Source organism: Equus asinus, chromosome 29, assembly GCF_041296235.1.
Source record: "Equus asinus isolate D_3611 breed Donkey chromosome 29, EquAss-T2T_v2, whole genome shotgun sequence".
Taxonomy (NCBI): Eukaryota; Metazoa; Chordata; class Mammalia; order Perissodactyla; family Equidae; genus Equus; species Equus asinus.
Genome location: NC_091818.1, coordinates 28,133,747 through 28,157,747, shown reverse-complemented (window position 1 = coordinate 28,157,747; position 24,001 = coordinate 28,133,747). Strand labels below are relative to the sequence as shown.

The 24,001-nt window shown below is 34.6% G+C and overlaps 1 protein-coding gene across 2 annotated transcripts in view; it reads left to right on the top strand.

Moving 5' to 3' along the window:
- The window catches only part of PLXDC2 (plexin domain containing 2), a 406,735-nt gene that overhangs the window by 325,469 nt on the left and 57,265 nt on the right, over positions 1-24,001 (top strand). For both annotated transcript variants that reach the window (XM_070501269.1, XM_014846019.3), the window contains exons 11-13: positions 11,998-12,058; positions 19,316-19,466; positions 21,170-21,208. In XM_070501269.1, coding sequence (XP_070357370.1) covers positions 11,998-12,058; positions 19,316-19,466; positions 21,170-21,208 — 251 coding nt within the window. The remainder of the gene's footprint in view (positions 1-11,997; positions 12,059-19,315; positions 19,467-21,169; positions 21,209-24,001) is intronic.

Genomic DNA, 24,001 nt, shown 5'->3' with positions numbered 1-24,001 from the left:
TTTATTTTATAACCCTAACTTTTGTGGCTAAAGTTGGGTCAGGACTTAGAAGCTATTATATAGATTTTCAGTTATAGATAGTTATAGATCAGGTTAAAATGTCTTTTTTTTAAAAAAAGAGCACTTTTTCACCTGTGTTAGGTGCTATGGAGGGTAAAAAAGTATAAAATAACTAACATTTATTGAGTACCTACTATGTCAAAATCAAAAAAGTGCTTCATCTATATTATCTCATTTAATCCTCACCAAATCCCAACAGAGGTAGGTTTTACAATCCTCCATTTTACAGAAACTGAATCTCCAATACTGACTTGCCTTAGAACCCACCCAATAATTTCCAATAATAACTTCTCATGGTCATAAGAAGTGACATAAGTAGTGACAGTCAAGACCTGAGACCTGTTTTAAGTATGTAATTCCAAAGCTCGCGCCCTTTCCAAAACTAATATGCCCTCAAATTTTTGCAATGGTCAAATGGGAATAACTGTGAGGAATATTGCCAGATTGGAGTGAGAATTATATAATTGACAGTTATTGAACACATGTCAACTATTACATGCTTGAACACTATCAGTAACCTCCACTTCATTCTCTTTCTTTTTCCCATTATAACCATATTAAATGAGATGGTCATTTTTTTTTTTCTAGCAGTGCCCCAGTATCATGTTGAAATTATTAATCAAATTGTTAATTATTAATTCAAGGCTAAAGACGCCATTGCTCTTAGTGCCTGAATTTGGACAGGGAGTCAAGTGTGGCAAGGTAGAGTTCTCTTTTCTAATGTGGTACAGTGAACTATGCTCCCAAATTCTTCAGAATGTACTAGTATGCTACCTAGACACAGGAGTCCAAAGTATGCACATTTACTTAAGTGGAAAAATAGCTTTGTCTTTTAAATGGAATACTCACTTTATAAACAAATATTCTAAAAGCTACAAAAAAGAGTCATTTTACTCTTAGAAATAATCACCACTAAATATAATCTTCCTTTTCTAAAATAAAAAAATATGCAACATTTTATTTATGTGTATACAATTTGAAGAAACAAAATAAAACTATCTATTTAATTGTAATCATACTCTTCCTTCATTTACCATATCTCAGTCTCTGATTATCATTTATCCTCTTTGAAGAGTTATGGTATTTCTAAAGGAGTTTAAAATCTTTCATAAATAAAGAGCAGTGAATTATTAACAATAAATTGTTAAAACATGATTTCAGCCAAATTCTGGCTAGTTACCAAAGCCATATTTAAGATTAATCAATGAAAAAATATTTTCTTCAAAATGTTGGCATAACAAGTTTGATATTACATGTTAATAGCCCTTGGTAAATGGAAGACTTTGTATCCATCTCTAACCATATAACTTTTATTAGATAATAAATGTCTTGTCCTCAAGCCGGGTATGGTAACCTTGATTGGGGGGTGCACTTGGGAGAATAATAATCACGGATCAAGGGGATACTTCCCTGGGAGAGCAGCTTGGGTTCAGTTTCAATGAAGACATGAGGCAATAAAACAGAAGGCGAGCAAACTGTGTTAGAAATTAGAGGGAAATGGTTGGAAAAGCAGTTTGTGGAAAACACAGGGAAGGTGTCAATGAAAATGTTAAGTCTTTATTGTCATTCGTGTTTGCCTCATCTAAGTCCCAGTGGCCGCCCTCCTCTGGGAACCCTAGAGCTGATCATTTCTTAAACTGACTACATTGAGAGATTGCCCTGTGACTGTAGATGTCTGGCTTCATTTGGGAATATATACTAACCCTAGTGGTTTAAAAAGACAAATATCTGCAACTTTTGTGCTTTTAGTAGCCTACAATTTCCACTATACTCAAAAAGATTACCCATTTGCTCTGAACATTTAACCCTAAGGTATCCTTTGGGCTATAGCTGATTTTGTCTTTGCAGTAGTGAAATCATTAGCTTTTCAACTTTCCAACATCATAATGAATGTTACTTTGTATCTCTCATGAGGGTTGTGAGTTTCAGCTGTTTAATAATTCTTCTATAACCTGCTATGGCTGCCTTGTTTTTGCCACTTAATTGAACTATGGCTTGACTTCTCATTTTATTTTGCACTCATATGAGAAAGACAGAAGGCAGGAAGCGGTTAACGATTTGATTTTTCTCCTAAAGCTTCACTTTCTCGGATTCTACCTTCTCCTTGGCTCTTCAAGCTGTGCACCACAATGATGATTAGAAGTGGTGAGAATAACCATTTTGCCTTGTTTCTGATCTTGGGAGGAAAGCATTCACTCTTTCATCATTATATATGGTGTCAGCTGTAGATTACTGATAGATATCCTGGGTTATTTATGAGTGTAGAATTTTAAAACTCCAATAGTTAAGAATCAAATCCAGGGGTTGGCCCCGTGGCCAACTGGTTAAGTTCGTGTGCTCCACTGCAGGCAGCCCAGTGTTTCGTTGGTTCGAATCCTGGGCACGGACATGGCACTGCTCATCAAACCACGCTGGGGTAGCGTCCCACATGCCACAACTAGAAGGACCCACAATGAAGAATATACAACTATGTACCGGGGGGGCTTTGGGGAGAAAAAGGAAAAAAATAAAATCTTTAAAAAAAAAAAAAAGAATCAAATCCAACACAGTTCAAATAATCAAAAAGTAGTCAGATAATGAATTTGTTCCATGAAGACAACTGTGGTCTGGTTTAAAGAAATCTATTAACGCAATTAATAGCACTAATAATGAAAATCATTTGGTTATGTTGATAGATGGGAAAAATATTAGATAAAATCCAACATTTTTTCCTAAGTAAAAATGTTAGGAGACTGAGATCAAAAGATACCTATTAATACAAAGATAAATATTATTTGACAACAATGAAAAAAATATACTGAACATTGAAGCCCTAGAAACATTCCCATTAACATAAGGAAGAGGGAAGAACATGCTTATTACTGTCATGTAACAGAGTCCTGTAATTCTGGTTAATGAACAGAGAAAAGAAATATAAATAGTAGATACGACTATTGGAAAGGAGAAGGAAAGTTATTATTTGTAAATAAAGGAACCAGTAACAAAATAACTACATAGAAATCAATAGCTTTGTATGTCCGAAGTAACCATTTAGAAAACACAATGATTAACGTTCCTTAATAAGAGCAAAAGCAGATAAAATAGTTACTAACAAACTTAATGTGTGGGCCACATATAAGGAAAACAATGAAAATTTGGTGAGACACTTAAAAGAACACCTGAATAAACATTTTAACGGATGGAAAGCTGGACTGTATTAAGACATCAATTATTTCCACATCGATTCTGTCAAGATCTCAATAGCATTATTACTTGGAACATCAGAATGTGATTATAAAAACTACAGAGAATAATAAAAGAGTGAGACTACTCAAGAAAAATTTAAAAATTAGGTCAATGATGCAAGACTTCAACTACTAGGTATTAAATCATGATATAAAACTATAATAAAGAAATCATTATAGAAATTGTACAAGAAGGAACAAAGCAATCCATGGAAGAATACACAATTTCAGAAATAGACTTTAGCCTATGAGTTTATTGTGTGATGAAATATGCAATTCCAAACAATGGATAAAGATCTGTTATTCGACAAATGATCCTGGGGCTCTTAGCCACCTATTGGAATAAAATTTGTCTATTTAGATTGGTTCTTACTTTACACCAGATACCAAAATAAATTTAAAATAGATTAGAGAATTTAAAGTGAGAAATGCAATAGCTAAAAGAGACTGTTGCAAATATTTACTTAATGCCAAAGTAATGGAAGCCTTTCTGAGCAAAAAAGCAAAGAAAAAAATCTTGAAAGACAAGGTTGAAAAACTTCAACAATGGAAAAATACAAACAATCATATGGCAAAAAAATTCATATTTAGAATTGAATAGCAAGTTACAGACAGAGGATATATTGAAGAGAGATACAATGCTCTTAGCTCATAGAAATCATATAAAGGAAATAATAACTCAATCGAATAAAATGAGGAGAATAAATGAGTATATGATTAAAAAATGTGGAAATACCAATAGTCAATAAACGTGTTTTAAAAGTTTAACCTCACCTGTAATAGAAGAAATGCTGATTAAAACATGATACTTCATTTTTAATTTGTCAAATTTCAAAAAGGATGATAATATGTATTTTTAGAAGGGTTAAAATGACATGGGTATTCTCATATATAGGTTGGATAAATTTTTATAAAGCCATATAATAGAGTATCTGCTGTCATTAAAAAGTAACTCTTAAGGGATATTTATGGACATGGAAAAATGGCCAGACTATAATATTAACTATGAAAAAGAAAGTCAGCACATATTATGATTCCAATTTGGTTAATAAATAGGTGTAAATATACATTAAATAAAGACTGAGTGGAAAATAAAACTAACAATATCCTAGCATTGGGATAACACTTCCTTTAATTTCTGTTTTCATATTTTTCTATAATTTTCTATTAAAGTGGTTATTTTATAAACTAGGCAATGTTATTTAAACATAAATGTGATTAACATTTTAAACTATGTGTTGGGATAGAATTATTCAAATTGAGGGTTGTGATTCAGAAGGGTCATGGCATCGATTACCCAGTGGGTTGCAACCAGCATTTTTATAAATGAAGTAGAATGGAATACAAAATATCTCTGTGCTTTATGTGGATGTTTCAATAAAGGAAAGGTAACAAAGAAGCATCACAACAAATATTTAGTTTTAGTATACACACACACACACACACACAACCACACACACATATCCAGATATATAAATGTCTAAACACTTGATGTTAACTATATTTCTTACTACGGTTTATTTCAAAAAATTTGAAAGACTATATTGGATTAATCTGTTTTTTTGATAGAACTGAAGATTTCTGAAATTGCATACTTCACATCACTAATACATTCACATCTACTTCCTGCAGGGGAAACAGCACAAAGCTGGAAGTCATTGAGGAATTCAGATTTAACTATTTCAGCAACTGCTGGTTTAAAAAAAAAATTTAACAAACTAATTCCCAAAGGTCTTAAATTTGTGAAAATTTAGAATATATGATACTCTGTAATGAAGGATTATTTAAGTAAATATACAGGCAAACTTGCATCCTTTAAAATTCCCTTAGCCAGCATATTTCAATATGCACTAGGAGCACTTAAAAGTTAGATGGGGAGCAAAGATAAAAATTCAATTTTACTGTGAGATTAGTACTGCCAAGTCTTTTGAGTAAAATAGCTTTTAACGACTTCCATAAAGGTGAATACTTCATTCTCTTGCCCCTTCTAAGTAATATTTTAAGGAATGTTTTTCATATAAGTATAAAATTAAGTACTTATAATCTAGGTAGAGTTGGCATCTCCCTGATTAAAACATGCTGAAAGTTCTGGGCTATTACTAAGTTCTTTGCCCTAATATGAGTTTACTGAATAGTCCAGTGTATAATTGACTTTGTTTTTATGCATCACAATTTCAACACATATGTCAGTCTACTTTTATATGTCCCTCGTTCCCTTAAAGCGTTGATGATGCACAAATGAGGGGTTTTTTTTATTCCTAGTCATAATAGTTTGTAACATTGTGAAATTTGAGTTGTACGTTAATATTTGTCAGACACCGTATAAGTGTGCCCCTTCACCCCTTGTGCCCGCCATCCACCCCGCTTCCCCTTGGTAACCACTAAATTGTTCTCTTTGTAAGTTTGTTTGTATTCTGCATATGAGTGAAGTCATACAGTGTTTGTCTTTCTCTGTCTGGCCTCACAAATGAGGATATTTTGCCAACATCAGCAGTGGCTTTTAATCAGAATGATTTCTGAAAGGATTAGCTTATTTCCAGATAAGTCTAAATGTTGTAGTTTCACTCCCAGCATCAAATCTTTCCTACCATACGCACTCCAAAACTGGAAACAGGCAAGTGGAGATGACACTCAAGAAGAAAGAGCTCCAGCATGAAAAGCCAGTCACAAAAATTGTTTCCCTTTTTGAAAATATTTTTTAGCAAAAATAGGGGAATAAAAGCCAAAAAGTAACAGAAATGTCTTTTATACCAATAATTTGGGAGGAAAGAGAAATAAGATGTGATTTTTTTTTTTTCTGCTGAGGAAGATTCGCCCTGAGCTAACATCTGTTGCCAATCTTCCTCTTTTTGCTTGAGGAAGATTTGCCCTTAGCTGACATCTCTGCCAATCCTCCTCTATTTTATATGTGGGTCACCGGCACAGCATGGCTATTGACAAGTGGTGTACGTCCATGCCTGGGAACCAAACCTGGGCCGCTGAAGCAGAGCACACCAAACTTAACCACCAGGCCATGGGGCCAGCCCCAAAATGTGAAATTTTTTAGTGAGATAAAAGAACTGGAAGGATAAAAGTCCCTGATATTGTTATGCTTTTAAACACATAATAGGGCTACTTTAGCTTCTAGAAATCTAAAGAAAGATCAAGCCTCTATTTTATAAAACCTGCCTCTCTATAAGATGCCACATGTGTAAATGACAAGATTCTGGATTTCAAATATTAGATGACTTGATCCCCCTTTTACATCTGAAACTCGTCTCCACAGCAAACTTCCTGAATTTTGCACATAACTATTCTTATTGGCATTGGATTATGATTCTGAGCTTCAACTAACATCAAGAGCTTTTATTAAAAGCAAACATACTCCATAGCCTTGCGTATTATAATGATGTAAAATTTCTTTTTTGATCTTACAATGTTGTCTCTGTAATGGGTTACTGTGTCCTTAGGTTCACCTATCATTCCCAGAGCCCTGTGTGGTATGTGGTTCAGGGGAGAAAAGTCTGATAAACCTCAAGCGTGAGTTTCTTGATTTTTAGGAGAAATGTTTTTATAAGTGAAATCATCCATCTCATGCTTAAGGCCAATTAGGAACAGCAAGCATGCCCCATCCGGGAAATGAGATATGATTTTTTACTAATTTTTTTATTGGCAATAATGATGATTATAATCAAAATTTAAATTTTATGATCTACCTTTCCAATTAAGGTTTTTCACTCTTTCAAAACAAAATTATTTCCCCATATCTTACAGCTCCCTACTACATGTTACCTATTTTATCTCATGATAAACTATGTTTTTAGTTATAATCATGGCTGTTTATCATTATCCCTGTTTCTCATCTAAGATATTTGCTTCTTTTTAATTCATTTTTCCATTTTTTTGATGCTGGAGGACCATTTTTCACATTTTTGCAGACTATGGCAAGAAAATTTACTAAATGGACAATTGATTGTTCCGTTAATATAGCCCATTCTGATAAATATGTCTAAGGCTGTAGGGACCATTTAAATCATTAGACACCTTGATGAGATATTTGTCCTAAAGTCTTCAGAATTTTACAGATCTTAATTTTCAGGTAATAATCTAGAACAGACATCAGCAAACTACAGCAATTGAGCCAAATTTGACCCACTTCCTCTTTTTGTAAATAAAGTTTTACTGGAACATAGCCACGTCCATTTCTTTATGCCTTTGTCTGTGGCTGCTTCTGAGCTACAAGGGCAGGGGTGAGTAGTTAAGACAGAAACTGTATGACAGACAAAGCCTAAAATATTTACGATCGGATCCTTTACAGAAAACTTTTGCTGATCTTGGTCGAGAAACTGATCTAGAAAATTCCTACTGGGTCTAAGACTCAGTGAAGTTTCTTCCCTAACTTCTCTTTTGTAGATGTTTCGTCTCACTGGTACAATGACACATGTTCAATTGTGCAGTAAGACGTGCACTTAATTTTTAATCCTCATGTATTGCTTATGTATATATTTTAGCATTTACTTTATTTCCTTCACCTGAATATACTACCCTTGCAAAATAAGTCATATTTCTGAAACCCATTCTACAATTTGAGATAAATTAGAGGTTTGATGAAATTTACACTTTAATCTCGTAATTGAATAGATGCTGCAAGCTAGGAGGATATTGTTTGTTTTCTAGGCTGCCTTGTTTAATGGGGTTCACTTAACATGGTTCCTGGGGGCTTTGAAATCAACATCCCATTGAAACTGAGTGGAGAATACTACAATTAATTTGAAATATAACTCTCTATCAATTTGTTTGGGAATTAGGTAATAGTGAAAAGGGAATAACGTGAAAATAAAAACGTCAGAACCTACTACAGTCAGGAGCTCAGACTTTATTGAAATCAACTTTTGAGGAATATTTACAAAACCGCATAATCTCTGTCTGTTTATAAATATTGAATGAAGATTTGGGCCACATTTGAGAGCAACTTGGATTTTCTCTCATAAAATTCTATAATACTAGTTCCCAAATATGATGATAAAGGACTTTAGGTATAAAACACATTTCACATTTATATGGTACACAGAATTAATTAAATATTTTACAAAATACTGTCAATAAAATGAAAATCTCACTTAGTCATTTTCAATAATCGTCAACCTTGTTACATGCATACTACAAAGACATTATTTAGGTGTTAAAAACAGCTGATATTTACTAAATGTTGACTATGTATCAAATACTCTACTTTTAATTCTTACATAACCTCTCTTACTTCATTTTATAGATGAGGAAACAAGCTTATATAGAAAAAGTAGCTTGCCTAAAATCACATACCTATTTTTGTGCCCAAGCCAAAATTCTAACTCAAGCAGTTGGACTTCAGAACCCCTCTTTGAAGCATGTTCTCCCCAAAGTCTTGAGAGTAAAATCAGCTCAAAAACAACCAATTGTAGTATAATAATAGACTCTAGCACTTGATATTGGTGGGCACTGAGAAAGGGTTGCTAATTCTTCTGGGTGGGAGGAGAAGGAGATGGTTCTTGGAGAAGATTTAGGCTTGAGTTGAATTGGGTTTACTAATTAGAGACCAGGAAGGTATTCCAGACATAAGTAATAGCAGATTCAAAGGCAGAGACATGAAACAGGACAGCACATTCAGGGAGGAGCACCAAGGAGCATAAGAAAAGCTTGTAGACAATGGACGAGATGAGTGGGAAGAGGCCCCATCACACTGACATATTGTACAGAAAGTCAGTAGTTTTCAGATTTCAGTGTGGTAACAATCATCTGGAGTGCTTGTTTACAATGAAAACTGCTGGACCCAAATTGCCAGAGAATCATATTCAGCTAGACCCCAAGATTTGCATTTCAACAGGATTCTCTGTGATTCCAATGTAGGAGAGCCTCTTTGCAAACACTGTTAACAATGTCGGGAAATCAATGTGCTGGAGCATGTCATGGTTAATGTCATTGCGTTTTAGCTCAAAATGCAATGCAGCTCAGTGGAAAGAGGAAAGTGTTCTCAAAAGTAATTTTTTGGTTTATTTAGAATTCAGAAATAATAGAAAGGTGTTTTTTTCTTAATGATTTATAACACACACATACACACTCTTGGTTATAATTTCTTTGGATGCTATTTAGATTACCAAGTTATAAAAAACACTGAAAAGACAGTGGCGTCCAGTTGTGTTGATTTTCAAGGCAGTGGAAGCTACAAAAATGCACGAGCTTTTCAAATCAAATCTTATTTGTGTTTTGCCACTTCAAATCCTTCCCACCCCAGCAATTAGGAAACTACAGGTCAATTAATAGGAAATCAATTGCAAATAAATGAATAAATTACCTGCTTGAGTCACATATTTTCAGTAGAAGCTAATTTCACGTAGCATAACTGGGGGATTGCTTAATAAATCAAGCAAAATGCAGTGTTTCCATACTTTTCCCTGGGATTAATTTAACAATTTAAAGGACTAATTACTTAAGATAAAATTTCAGTTGACCCATAAATTTAAGATAGGGTACTGTCTTGTTATAATATATGGTAAAAGTTATTATTTCCCACTGGCTTTGAATACATCTGGAATTAAGTAAGTGAAGACAAACTGCATTCTAAAAATTATCTGTTCCATTTATTTACTTGTGGTCTGGTGGCTGCTCCCCAAATATATTTTCTGTAGAAGATCGATATATCCTCATGGCAAAAGAGAATGTCAGTACATTTTTCAATATTTAAAGAAACTTGAAAGGAAAAAAGGAGAAGTGGGGACAACCATCTAACTTATCTGGAATTAAATAGACTCCAAACATTAGTCTCTTTGGGTGAACAGAGATAGCCTTGACCAACTGGGGATTCTCAAACTTCGATGCCAGATCACACACTGATGTTTATTCCACACTCAAGCTTATTCAACACAGATTGTAGGCATAAAATAGTTGAGCTCTAATGGATCATGTCCAGGCAGAATGATAGATACGGTCTTTTTTGTTGACAGTAGAGTTGTTTTCACATTCCACTTGAGTGAAATTATGTTCATTCATGCCATGGTACATAATCTCTGGCAAGGATTCTTAGAAAAAGTCATCATGTGGAATAAGTGTTAAAAAGTTGGAAAGTAGCACTATAAGAAAATATAAGACAAAAGTTGAATGATCTTCATTTATTTTGAAAAATATATAAATATCTATTTATGTTAATATTTGTTGATATGGATTCATATATATTATATATAAATACATACCTAAATATTAAAATTTGGGGGCAATGTAAATCCTTAATTTTACTAGACTATCAAAAATATTTTGAATTTCTAATATGAATAACAAATCATATGTCAGATATAATAGGTATAACACTGGCCCTTACTTTAAAATGTTTACAATCAAATTTTATAAATAAGACATAAGCAAATGAAATTTTATACAAAGAAGAAATGTTTAGTAAAGTAAGATGTGATCACAGCAATTACGAAGCTTTATCAGAATGAGCTCTTCTGCATAGTAATTTCTGGGTCTTGAAAAGTGAATGGACTGTAGCTGGATAGATAGAGAAGGGAAAAAATTATTCCAGTCAAGGAAGAGAGTAGGAGTGAATGAAATCTTAGTAACCCAGTGCTTGCTGAATTAAACCTTTTAGATATGACCTAATCATAGTGTTGTTAGGTTGTGCAAGAACACACTCAGGGTCACTGATTCACGAGAAGGACTCATAGAACTCAGAAAAGCTTTTATACTCAAGGTTACCATTTATTACAGCAAAACCATACAGATTAAAATCAGCAACGGTGAAAGGCACACAGGGCAGAGTCCAGGAGAGACTGGGCATGTGCTTCCAGTTGTCCTTTCCCAATGGAGTCGTACACACAGAACTTAATGCCCCCAGCAACAATTTGTGAAAACGCACATCAAGCACTGCCAACCTAGGAAGCTCACCCAGGCCTTGGTGTCCAGGGTTTTTATTGAGGGTCAGTCACGTAGGTATGAAATTCCCTGTGACTAACCTTATGTCTATTCTTCAGCCCTCACAAGAGGTCAAATTGTTACAGCCTGGCCCAGAGCTCCAGGCAAATAAAAAGAGACATTCACCATAAATCCTGTTGTTAGTTTAAACTATCTTGCATAGCCCAAGGCCAAAGATATAGAAAGCCATCCTTATCAGGCAGCATATCCCAAGAGCTTAGAGGTCATCTCCCAGGAGCTGGAGAAGGGCCAGTTCTTTCTTTGGAATGTGAGGGTTTGAACACCCCAACCTGCTAAGTTCACCCTTTACTGCACAATAAAGAAAGAGTTTGTGTAACTATGGGTCTTGAATTTAAAAAAATAAGAAGAAAAACAATAAAAAGATCTAAAATCCTGAAAAATGATACCTGCAAAAGATTTGTTTGTATCCATTTGTTTTGATAAGGAAAAAAAATATGAAGAAAAAGAAAACCAACTTCATATAGTAGCGATCAGTCTTCCCTTTGCACGGGGATCCAGGTGTTCTGCACAGCATCGTGGGCCTCGGTGGACTAATTTGTTGCCAGGTGTGATTCTCATAGCGGGACTACCGAAGGCGTGAGTCGTTACTCGGAACACTGTCAGTGCTTCACAGTTGCCCCAGTTAACAGTTCTCCAGGAGAGAGTTTATGTTGTGCTAAACTGAAAATTTGAGAATTAACCACTTACTGACCTTTTTCTTTTAATTTCTGCCCCTCCACTCTGCACCCCATACTTTCTTTTCTGAACTGCAATGTGCTCTTCTCTGAAGATGTTCCAGTGGATTTGATCGCCATCGGCAGGACTGGGTGGACAGTGGATGCCCTGAAGAGGTACACATGTGCTTTTGTGACAAGATTCCTGGGACCAAGCTGTCGTATATAGTTGCTACAACTTAATGAAAATGGTATCTAATTTAACAAAAATAGCCATCAGTTATTGAGCCCTTAAAATGTACCAGATGTTGGGTTTCACTCTACGTGTATTATTTCAATTTATTCTCATACCCACCCTATGAGGTAGGAGCTGTTACTGCCTTCGTATTATCAAGAGAAGAGGGAAGGAGAGGGGAGCTGTTGGAGAGAGGGTTGCGGTGAGGTTATCTAGAGTTAGATATGTGACTAGTGAGTAGTAGAGGCAGGATTTGAATTTCCATGAGCAAAGGGCAGTTCTCTTAAACAGTTGCAGCTTTTCTAAGATCTAGGAAGCCATTGTTCACCTTTTTCACTCAAATAGCAAAACCAATGGTATGAAGGAAAAGATTCATTACAGCAAACTGGGGTGATATAAAGAAGTTAAAAATGGTTTAACATGGAGACAGTAACTCTCAGGAAAAGGTTATAGAGACAATGATGCAATGGAGTGATTCAACCAAGTGTATACGATTGCAGAAGCAATTTTAACCTGTTTAGAATTCTCCAGTGAATTGCATTCACACTGTCATTTCAAGGTCACATAAAGATATCCTATTAGGTTCACAAAACAAAAGTGCTTGTTTCTTCTCCCTTTGTTCAGTTTTAGGGTATGAATTTTGAATAACAACCGTGAAGAATTATACAAGCTTTCCCATTCGGTAAAGCAGATCATGTCAAAGTGCTGTTTTAAAAACGATTAGGAGATCAGTGGTTACCAGAGCCTTTTTTTAAAATTAAGTTTTTATTTATGATGTCTCATAAATTTCTTGAGAAATACATCTTTGAGAATATTCTTAAACTTTCAAATATAGTATTGCCTATGCAGCTTTAATCAACTTTTTGACAATCATTTGGGAAATTACAGTGATATATACTAATCCATCTGTTTCATTTCATTTCCTTAACAACATAAGTCAAAAAAATATATAGCGATGGAGCCATGGTTTTGTTTTCAGGTTGATTTTTTTTTCATGTAATCACAGTTACCTCAATAAAAAAAAATGATGGAAATTGAATATCTATATTTGTGTAAGGATTAAGGGGGTAATTCAGACATTTTAATTTCCTTGCTTCAGTGTGGGTCTACTGTGAACCCTAGGAGATAGAAGAAGCCATCACATTTTAAGCCCTCCTAAACGTATTTGTGGAGAATTTACCATGTTGTGTAGCCTGTGCTCAGTGCTAAAATTACTAAGATAAAAAAAAATTACCCCCTGTTCCCAAGAAGCCCCGAGTTTAGTACATTCTTTAATATTCAATGTTTCCTTTTTATTCTGTAATTAAATTATCAACATGACTAGCCTTATGGGGAGCAATTTTATCCTTCTTTTACAGGTAAGTAAACAAGGTCACCAATTCCAGCCCATTTTCCATGCCTAAAACTAGAGTTAAATTTCCTTTCTGTTCCTGTGAGATGAAATTCATTCTATAAGTACATTCCTAATATGAGCATTTACTGTGCACTTTTCTAAGCACTGATAATGTAAGAGTGTAAGAAGTGTGTCCAGCAGGGTAGATAGACCACGGAACAAAGGTCTGCACTTAGAGAATGACAGGGGCAAAGACAGTAACTACAAGTATGCAGCCTTATAAAGTAGGGTAAGGGAAGGTTTGCTTGAGGAGGTGATATTTAAGATGATGCTGGGAGGGCAACTGAAGCTAAGAAGAGGAATGGTGAGCGATGAGATTGGAGATGTAAACAGGGCCCTAAGTTTGACAAATTGAAGGAGTTTGGGCTTTATCTTAAAGGCAACGGAAGTATGGAGATTCCTCAAAAAATTAAAAATAGAACTAACATGATCCAGCAATGCCACTTCTGGGTATTTACAAAGGAAATGAAAACACTAGCTCAAAAAGATATATGCACCCCCATGTTCATTGCAGCATTATTGACAATAGCTGTGGCATGGAAACAACCTAAGTGTCCATAGATGGATGAATGGATGCAGAAAATGTGATCCATATATACAGTGCAATATTATTCAGCCATAAAAAAAAGAAGGTAATCTTGTCACTTGTGACAGCGTGGATGGACTTTGAGGGCATTATACCAAGTGAAATAAGTCAGACAGAGATAGACAAATACCGTATGATCTCACATGTGGAATCTAAAGCAACAGCAGCAACAAAAAATGAGCTCATAGATTCAGAGAACAGATTGTTAGTTGCTAGAGGCAGTGGTCGGGGAGTGGGCAAAATGAGTGAAGATGGTGAAAAGGTACAAATTTCCAGTTATAAAATAAATAAGTCAGGGGATATAATATGCAGCATGGTGACTGTAGTTAATAATACTGTGTTGCATATTTGAAAGTTGTGAAGAGAGTAGATCTTAAAAGTTCTTATTACAAGAAAGAAATTTAGTAGCTATGTATGGTGATAGATGTTAACTAGGCTTACTGTGGTGATCATTTTGCAATATATACAAATATCAAATCATTATGTCATACACCTTGAACTAATCGACTAATACTTCCAATGTATGAGCACAGAATATCTTTCCCTCTATACTTAACGTTGTTGAGAGTTTTTTATTGTAAATGGATGTTGGATTTTGTCAAATGCTTTCCCTGCAACTATTCAGATGATCATGTGATTTTTGTCTTTCATTCTGTAATGTGGTATATCACATTGATTGATTTGTGAATGTTGAACTATCCTTACATCCCTGGAATGCATCACACTCGATCATGGTATATGATCCTTTTAATGTATTGTTGAATTCAATTTGCTAATTTTTTTTGAGGATTTTTGCATCTTTGTTAATCAGGGGTATTAGACTATAGTCTTCTTTTTTGTGGTGTCCTTGCCTGGTATCAAGGTAATGCTGGCCTCATAAAATAAGTTTGAGTATGTTTCCTCCTGTTTTTTGGAAGAGTTCAGGAAGGAGTGGCATTAATTCTTTGAATATATGGTAGAATTCGCCAGTTAAGGCATCTAGTTCTATCAAAAATCCTAGTTCTGGATTTTTGTTTGTTGGGAGGTTTTTAATAACTGATTCAATCTCCTTACCAGTAATTGATCTATTCAGATTTTGTATTTCTTCATGGTTCAATCTTAGCAGCTTGTATGTATCTAGCAGTTTACCCATTTTTCTAGATTGTCCTCTTCTAAATATTTTAAAGCTTTGTCTTTCAGATTAAAGTCTTTATTCCATTTGCAGTTGGCATCTATGTGTGATATAAGATAGGAATCCTATTCGTGGGAGGTTTCCTCCTTATGGATAATTTCACGATTTATTAAATAATCTTTTCTTTTGGCAATTTCTTTCAGTGTCAGCACTCCTTTATATAGTTTCCATATAGACAGGGAGACAGTTTCTGCGCTGTCCTCTTCTAATGCTCAGTTTGTCAATACCTTAACCAATGTCACACTGTCTTAATTATTATAGTTTTAGAAGGAATCTTGCTATCTATAGGACAAGTCTCCTTACTTTTCTTCTTTACAAGTGTTTTGACAATTTGGGTGCCTTTGTTCTTCATATAAATTGTAGACTCAACTAAATCAGATCTGAAATCAATCAATCAATCTTGTTAATATTTTTATTGGAATTACATTGAATTTTGAATTATTTCGCATTTCCAAATTACGGAAATTCCTAAAATTTATCTTTTTATTATTAACTTCTAACATAATTGAATTCTTATCAGAGAGCATATTCTATATGATACTGATTCTTTAAAATTGGTTGAAATTGTTTTATGGAGTAGCACATGGATAATTTGTACAAATGATCTATATGTGCCCAAGAAGAATGTGTGTTTTCTAATTGATTGGGTGTCAAGTTTGATAAATGTACTATTCAGTCAGACTTTCTCCATTCTCTCTCATTTCACCTTCTGAGCCCTTTGGAGATAGGCTTGACCTTCTCATCACTTCCTTGTCTCTCTTAACCTCTGTTTTATATTATCTATCTTCTTATTTCTTTGTACCACATCCTGGGGAATTTCTTTAAATCTATTTGCCAGCTCATTAATTCTTCCTTCATCTTGTTTAATCTGCTACTTAACCTATCCATTGAGGTAACAATTTTAACAAATATATTTTTCATTTCTAAAATTTAATTTTGACACTTTAAGTTTAAATTAAGTGTGTTAATTGGTTAAATTTAATTAAATCTGCCAAGTCATGTTTATAGTCTATGCTACTATTTCATTTCCTTAAATATTTCATATATGATTTTTATATATTCTATATTGGATGACCCCAATATCTAAAGTTTTTGGTAGTCTAAATATGTTGCTCATTGCTTTTGCTGGCCTTGTGAGAGTCCTCTTTTTGTGTGTGTGTTACCTCGTGTTCTTCAATTAAAAGTGCATGTTTGTCTGATCTTACTCCCTAGGACTTTGGTAGGTGATGCTTTCCACTAAAGAGTGTTTGATTATGGGAAGCTGAGGGTTTTTGGGGCTACCATATGTCCCTGCCTTAATATGGGGAGCAGAGGTTGAGATTTATCGCCCCCATCCACTGCTGGTGCAAGGCTTCATCTCCACAGAGCAGTATTGACTTTTGACATTTTTCCCCTTAGAGCAAACCCTGATTTTTTTACTTTGCTTAATGTGTACCGCTCCTACTCTCTTCACAGCACGCAGCTTTTGCTTTGTTTTGTTTTGAAGGGGAGACAAAGGAAAGGCACCTTTGGAGATTTTCTTTGCTTCCTGAAAATCCTAGTAATGCTTTAAAATTCATGTTTTATCCAGAACCTACTTGTATTGTAGCAGGAGGGGCATTTACAGTCTTTAGTCTGCCTTTACTGCCATAAGCAAAACAAGTCTAGGATTTTCCCTTAAACATTAGGTGTGTGATGAAACTATTTTTTGAGAATAGAAACATTTGAGGAGAATAATAAGTCATTTTAGACTTATTGTATTTGAGATGTCTGTGATATCCATATGCATGAGTCAAATAGATGAACATTTGGGCCTAAAAGTCAAGAAATAGATGAGGACTGGAGATACAGATTTATGAATAATCAACATAAAGATGTTAATTGAAATCATGAGTGTGGTGAAAACTGCTAGTGAGAATGCATACAGCAAAAAGAGGAGTCAAGAAAGATGTGTAAGACATACCAACATTTAAAGGATAGACACAATCACAAGGAAATGAAGGAGTTGTTAGAGAGGTATCATAAAAATGATGAGAGTGTGGCAGCGAGATTAGAAAGTGGACAACTGTGCCAAATGTTGATGAGATATCAAGAGCATACCATGGAAGATTTAGTAAATAAGGAGATATTTAGAAACACTGATATGAGAAATTTCAAGTCAGTTGGATCGGGTAAAAACAGAATTGCTGTAAGTGGGGATGTGGGAGTCTGAGAAGACCAGGGCAGACCAACCTCTCTGGAATTATGACTGAATGGAAGGAGAGTAGGATAGTGTCAGGATGCGTTGTGGAAAACAGGGAGGACTGGGCTTTTAAAATAAGATTGAACATGCTTGAGTATGTTCATGTGCTGATGGTGACAAGGCAGTGGAAAAATAGAGATTGAAAACATGGTAGAGAAGGGGTGGAATCAGGTGAGCAAGTTCACAACACCCCAGAAGGTGGGCTGGGTTGGGCCAAGTAGAGATATGGAGAATAGCTAGCTATAAATAATGGACTCCATCCGTGATGACAGAAGGAAAGGATAGGTCAGTCCAGATTCAAGCAAGAATGCTGATTTGCAAAGAAATTTAAAGAATTTTTGATGATGACTCTTCCACAAAGAAATTAAAGGTGAGCCCATGGAGTAAAATTGTGAGAGGAATTATGGGATTGTAGTTTTAAGTAGAGTGGAGAGGGGTTGAAATTGATACTGAGGATTATGGGAGAGATTAGCAAAGTGGGGCAGTATTGCCAAGCAATATGGAAGGCCCCCCACTGAGGATGCAAGAGGTGAGTTTGTAGAGCTCTCAGTGTGTGATTGTTTTTCAGCTGTGCCTGGCTTTGCTGCAGGCAGGGAAGAGGCAGATATCTGTACTACATTCAATATTGGGGATTTTCTGTAAAGGTGTTGTGGAAAAAAACCAAAACAAGGCAAGATGCTTGAAGTTATTGAAAAGAGAAATTGAAGTGATGGAAAAAGGAGAGTAAAGAAGAAGATCATTGTGCTTGGGTTTTCTATGTGGTCAAAAGATAAGAGAATTTGAGTGAACAGGTTCATGGAAAGACGGAAAATAGAATAATGAATTTATGATTTCTGAACTAAAGCATTTCCAACTGCAGATAAGGTCCAGGCTGTGGGGAAGATAACTAAAGTGGAACGAACCAAGGAGAGGATCATGAGATCACTGGGGCTGACAAGGTGCAGGAACTGAAATTGGAGGAATTGAATGGGCCCCTAGAATGATGGGAGTTGAAGTGGAGAATAAACTTGTGTCATATCCAGCTAGTAAAAAGGAAGCTGTCTCAGGAATGCCTCCTGAACCAGTGATAAGGGGCATTGTACTTCACTAATGATGAGAAGGTTAAGAAAGTTATTTATTTTATAATAATTTTCAAAAGTTGGATGAGTACCATCTATTCAAGGCCTACCAGAGGGATGGAGTCCATTGAAGCATAAAGAGGTGGAGAGAAGCTTCTAAACCAGAAAAGTTTGGATGTTGGAGGTTGTTACTGGTGAAGGTCATAGGATTTATGTTTGTGGGCTATAAATAAAAAATATGATATGAACCTTTTCCAGGTGTCTTTAGTATAAGTCTGCGAGGGAAAAGACAGGCTAAGTGATTACATGAGTGAGATTTTTAGAATTTAGCATTATCAATTTGATATGAAGGGAATGCGTTCTTTCTTCACGTAGGCAAGCTTTTTGAAACCTTATCTTTATGCACATGTTTTCTTGTAGTATGAGCTTTTCCCTTTTGACATCCTATCTTTTATAAATATATTGATAGAAAATTTAGAGCAAGGTATAAACAAAAATATGAAAGATTAACAGCAGAAAATGATGACATGCAAATATCTATAAATGGAAATGCTTTATCACATCCAATTTTTTTCTCTGGTCTATTTTATATACTTTGTAAATTAGTAAAACCTACAAATATAATGTTGTACAAAAATAATTTATTCCTCATCTTGATTTGAGAACTTTTTGTGCTTTACAGCTTTAAAATGACAATTTCTTTGATGGAACTTTTAAAAATACATGTATGATCACTCTTACATTGTTTTCCCTTTTGTTTTTCTTATTAGTCAAAAGAGAAGATGTGTGAGAACACAGAGCCAGCGGAAAGTTCTTCTCAAACAACCACAACCATACGAATGACAACCACACAATTCAGGGTCTTAACGACCACCAGAAGAGCGGCGACATCCCAGCTGCCCACCAGCCTGCCCACAGAAGGTGCCCCAGAGATGTTCTTGCTCTTTCCCTGAAAGACAGAAAAGTCACTGTGTTGACATGTCCTGGACTAGCTCTCTAGAGGGAAAGTTATTCTTCAGCTAACTGGATTTCTAAAGGGGGAAAGATACAATTATTATGGAGGAAAAATATGTGCTGGGATTCTTTCAATGTGCTGTGCCTTTTATTAAGACTTAGCTTTTAATAGTGATCCTAGCTAAATGTCCTCCCTCGAAAAGAAATAGAGACTTCTTTTCGTATGGCTAAACTTTGTAGTAACTGAATTCGACATTTCAGTCACAGGATAGAAAGGCAAAATGTATATGAAATATCCATTGATTTTGGATTCTGAACAATATACAATTCTACTCACATGCAATTTTAATATTTGCTTGAATACAGTCAATAAAATATGTTGGTCCGTAACCTATAGACATATACACGTCTAGATGTCTGTGTCAGAGAAATTGTTCTTGAAAAACATTTGCTCTGCTAGGAAAGGCAAAAATATGACAGAACATTAATGCATGGGTCAACTCATTAGGAGAAGAAAGTATATTAGCCAACCTTTATTAACCTTCTATTCTGAATGATACCGCTAAGGAGAAATGTGAGACTGGTCAGCCAAGTGTAAGCTCTAAGGGGAAAACAATGGTTTTGTTTATTGTCATAAACTTTGCTTTCATTTGAATAAGAAATTAAATTAAATTGGAAATTTTTGCTTTTGATTGAAATTTAATTGGATATTAGAAGTTAACTGGAATAAAGTGATAAAATGAGGTGTAAGACAGGTGCTAAATACATTTTATTGCTTTTAAAACTAATTTAATATTTTAATCCATATTATTTTGGATTTTTATATAGCCTAAAATATTTCTGCAATTTGAATCCTAGTCTTTAAAATGAAATATAACCACTGAAATTAAAAAAGCATCTCCCACATTTTGTTCATTAAGGACAAGACCTTTTCACACATGATTTTGGTCGTATTTTTTAGCAATGAATAAGCGTATAACTTTTAAAATTAAATTTTTAAATATTGACAAATCTTTACTGTTCCAGTTAATTTGGAATTTCCTTGATCTTGATTTTTAAAATGAATAACAAAGGCCATAACTATAGAGTCTAATTACAATAAGTCATTTTGGAAAATTAAAAGTAAATGTATTTTGGGGCCAGCCCAGTGGCATAGCAGTTAAGTTTGTGCATTCCACTTCAGCATCAGTTCAGATCCCAGGAGTGGACCTACACACTACTTATCAAGCCATGCTGCGGCAGGCATCCCATATATAAAATAGAGGACAGGCACAGCTATTAGCTCAAGGCCAGTCTTCCTCAGCAAAAAGAGGAGGATTGGGCAGTGGATGTTAGCTCAGGGCTAATCTTCCTCAAAAAAGAAAAAGGTAAAAACAAAAATATAATAATAAAAATAAATGTATTTTAAGTTAAATTATAGCTGTACTTTTCCACAGATCTTAAGAATCCTATAATACTTTACTAAAGTCTTGATCTTACAATCTCAGTAAGAAATTTTAGTACTATATCATGTAAGCCTAGGACTTGCTCCCATTGCAGTGGAAATTAGCTCATTAAAATCTCAAATCTATTCATGTTACTGTTAAGTCATTAGTAGACAATTACTGGTCATGAGATGTATGCACCTTTGAAGTTTTTTCTATTGTAGTAACTTTGAATTTCTCTTCCAGATGATACCAAGATAGCACTACATCTAAAAGATAATGGAGGTAGGAACTGATACTTTTCTCTCATAAATATTTTTACTTACTAACCCATTGCATTCATTTAACTGTGAGAAAGGACTTGGGCCCCTAAATATAGAGTGAGGTTATTTTTCACTCCCCGTTGGTATGTAGCATAGGAAGAATTCAGTGAGGTGGCCTGAAAAGTGAAATGGTTTCAATAGTGGAACGAATTTCTAATCTTTGTATCTACCTATAAGACTACATGACACCAATGATAAATGATAAAGTGACAGTTTATTCACACATCTTGCTATTCTTTGTCAATCTAGTCCTTGGTTTAATTGCATATGGGATTATCTACACAGCACAGGTATTGAGTTCAACTATTTTTTTTCACTAAATTGACTATTCAACAGTTTTCATAAATAAAATTAGGAAATAGAGCAACATGAGAATATACTTGACTAGGCATTTTTATCTTTTATATGAAGCAAGGGACAAAAATTAAACATACAAAAAAATTTAGTTAGCAGCATACAAAGGTTTTCTAAGACAATTTAGAAATATCTATAATCGTATTTGAAAATTTTTGGAAGAAAGGTTATATCAAAACAAGGTCGTGAAAGATATTGACTAAATTTTTAAAACTAGTTCTCTTCATATTAGACTATGTTAGTTCATATGTGTTTCTCTACCATAGTACGCTGGGTTTTGATAAAAGAGATTGTTTTTTATTAGTAATCGTTTATTTGGCTCAGGAAGGGGGTCTCCTGTTCTTAGCAGCATCCATTATGCAAATGTGGGGACACTGTGACATTGATCTAGACACAATTTTTCTTTTGCAGTCCCAGATAGTTTTGTGAGTAAGTCATAATCCATTATACACATTGTTAGGGATGTTTTCCTCTGTAATTGTAGGGAATAGTTCCTAAATTGCTCAGTCTAGGTTAAGTAAATGCTTCTATGTTTTCTTAGGTCACTTTGTCTTTAGATATAGGTATAGATATTATAGATATGTGTACCTATATCTATATATAGATATATATTTTTAAAATTTGGATCAATCCTTTTGAAAAAGAAACTGCCTAACCTCTTCATAGATATCATTGTTACATCATGTCCATCGTCATTTCTGTAACGTTGTGTTTCATTTCATTAATTTCTTACTCGTTATTGTATTAATGCAATAAGTGGATCGTTTTACAGAAGACCATTTGCAACATACATATTATCTAGAAATGAATTAAAATCTTAGCCCTTGAAGGGCCTTCAGTAATCGTTCAGTTCAGAATTTCTCAGAGCAGCATCTTAGTAAATGAACATAAATCCTAATGTTGAGATTACTTCATTTTGAGGGAGGATTTGTAAGGATGAGACAAATGAACTGCAGGAAGGGTCCCCAAGAGACTTCTGTTGTATTTGTTACATTTAATTCTTAATATGAATAGGGGTTACATGTGTGTTCATAATATTCTTATCTATGCTGTCTTCTCTTTAAAAAAAACAGTATGCCTAAAATATTCTATAATGCTAACAGAAACAAAGAAAGATTCCTGTGATCAAATAGGTATGAGATATTCTGAGTGAAAGAAAATGAAAGAAGTTTCTTTGCTGGAGAACTGTTCAAAGCTTTTAATGTTCGTTTGTTCGTTCATTCATTTATTCCAGCCGAATGCCTGCTAATTGCAAGGCATTGTTACAGGCCTGGAGCTATGGTAATGTTCAAGGCTTGGACAAATTTCCCTGCTTTCAGAGAGCATGTATTCTAAAGAAACTTCAAGATGATAATAAAGATTTAGTAGCTGGCATTTCTCCACTATTTGGTCATAAAGCTTTTTTGTAAATAGCATTTCATGGAATTAATGTTTTGTGGAGTACACTTTGGGAAATAGTTTTCTAGAATATTGCCAATTATCCCAAGAAAAATCCTTAGTTTTCTCTAATGCAGAAAGGAATCATAAAACTTTGAAGATTTTCTTAATGCCATGCATTAGAACTGCCTTATGACTCTGAGAAAACGAGTCAAGGAAATTCCAAGATTTAAGGGGAAGACTTTTTTGCTTTTTTCTTGTACCAGAAAAGTTGACTTCTGGATTTTCAGACAATATTTAAGTCGTTGATATGCAGCAAGTATCCATCAGAATTCCAAAATATCACAATACGATTTCAAATGTATCTATACTGTGGAATTCTTTTCATGTCTAGAGTTGTTTATAGAAGCACTTTTCCTAAAATCGTTCAAGTGCAGTTAGAACAGAGCAACCTGACCAGTATTGAGATAAATGTTCCTTCAAAACAGTACTTAAGGGAAATCTCACATTACTGTTTATAGTACCATCACTAAGACAGCATGCTCTCATTGCTTTTTATTTTGTGGAATATGGAGATACAAGAAGGATTGCCAATTGAAATCTAACCTCATTAGTTACTCAAGCATGTTGAAAACAGAATTCCGAATTGTCCTCCCTATCCCCCTCCAGCTTAACATTTTTGCAAAGTCAAGGTAATAATGAAAAAGGGTGCCTAATTTGAAGATTCTCTCACATTTACTGAGAATAATTATTTTAAAAAATGCAAGCTAATACATTTTTACAAATTGCTATGTGTTGCTGCAAAGAAATTCAGCACGTTTTATTTCTTGACTTAATTGGCTATTCTTAAAAGCAGTTTAATTTAGAGGTCTGTCCTTTTCTGGAAAAGAGGGTGGCATTTTTCAAAGCAGTCAATATGTAGCTAGAAACCAGACTCTGCCTTTACAACATCATCTCCCTTAGATATTGGATTACCATGGCTCTGAGTCTTTCTGGGACATTTCTGTGCGTAAGGGTAGTCAAT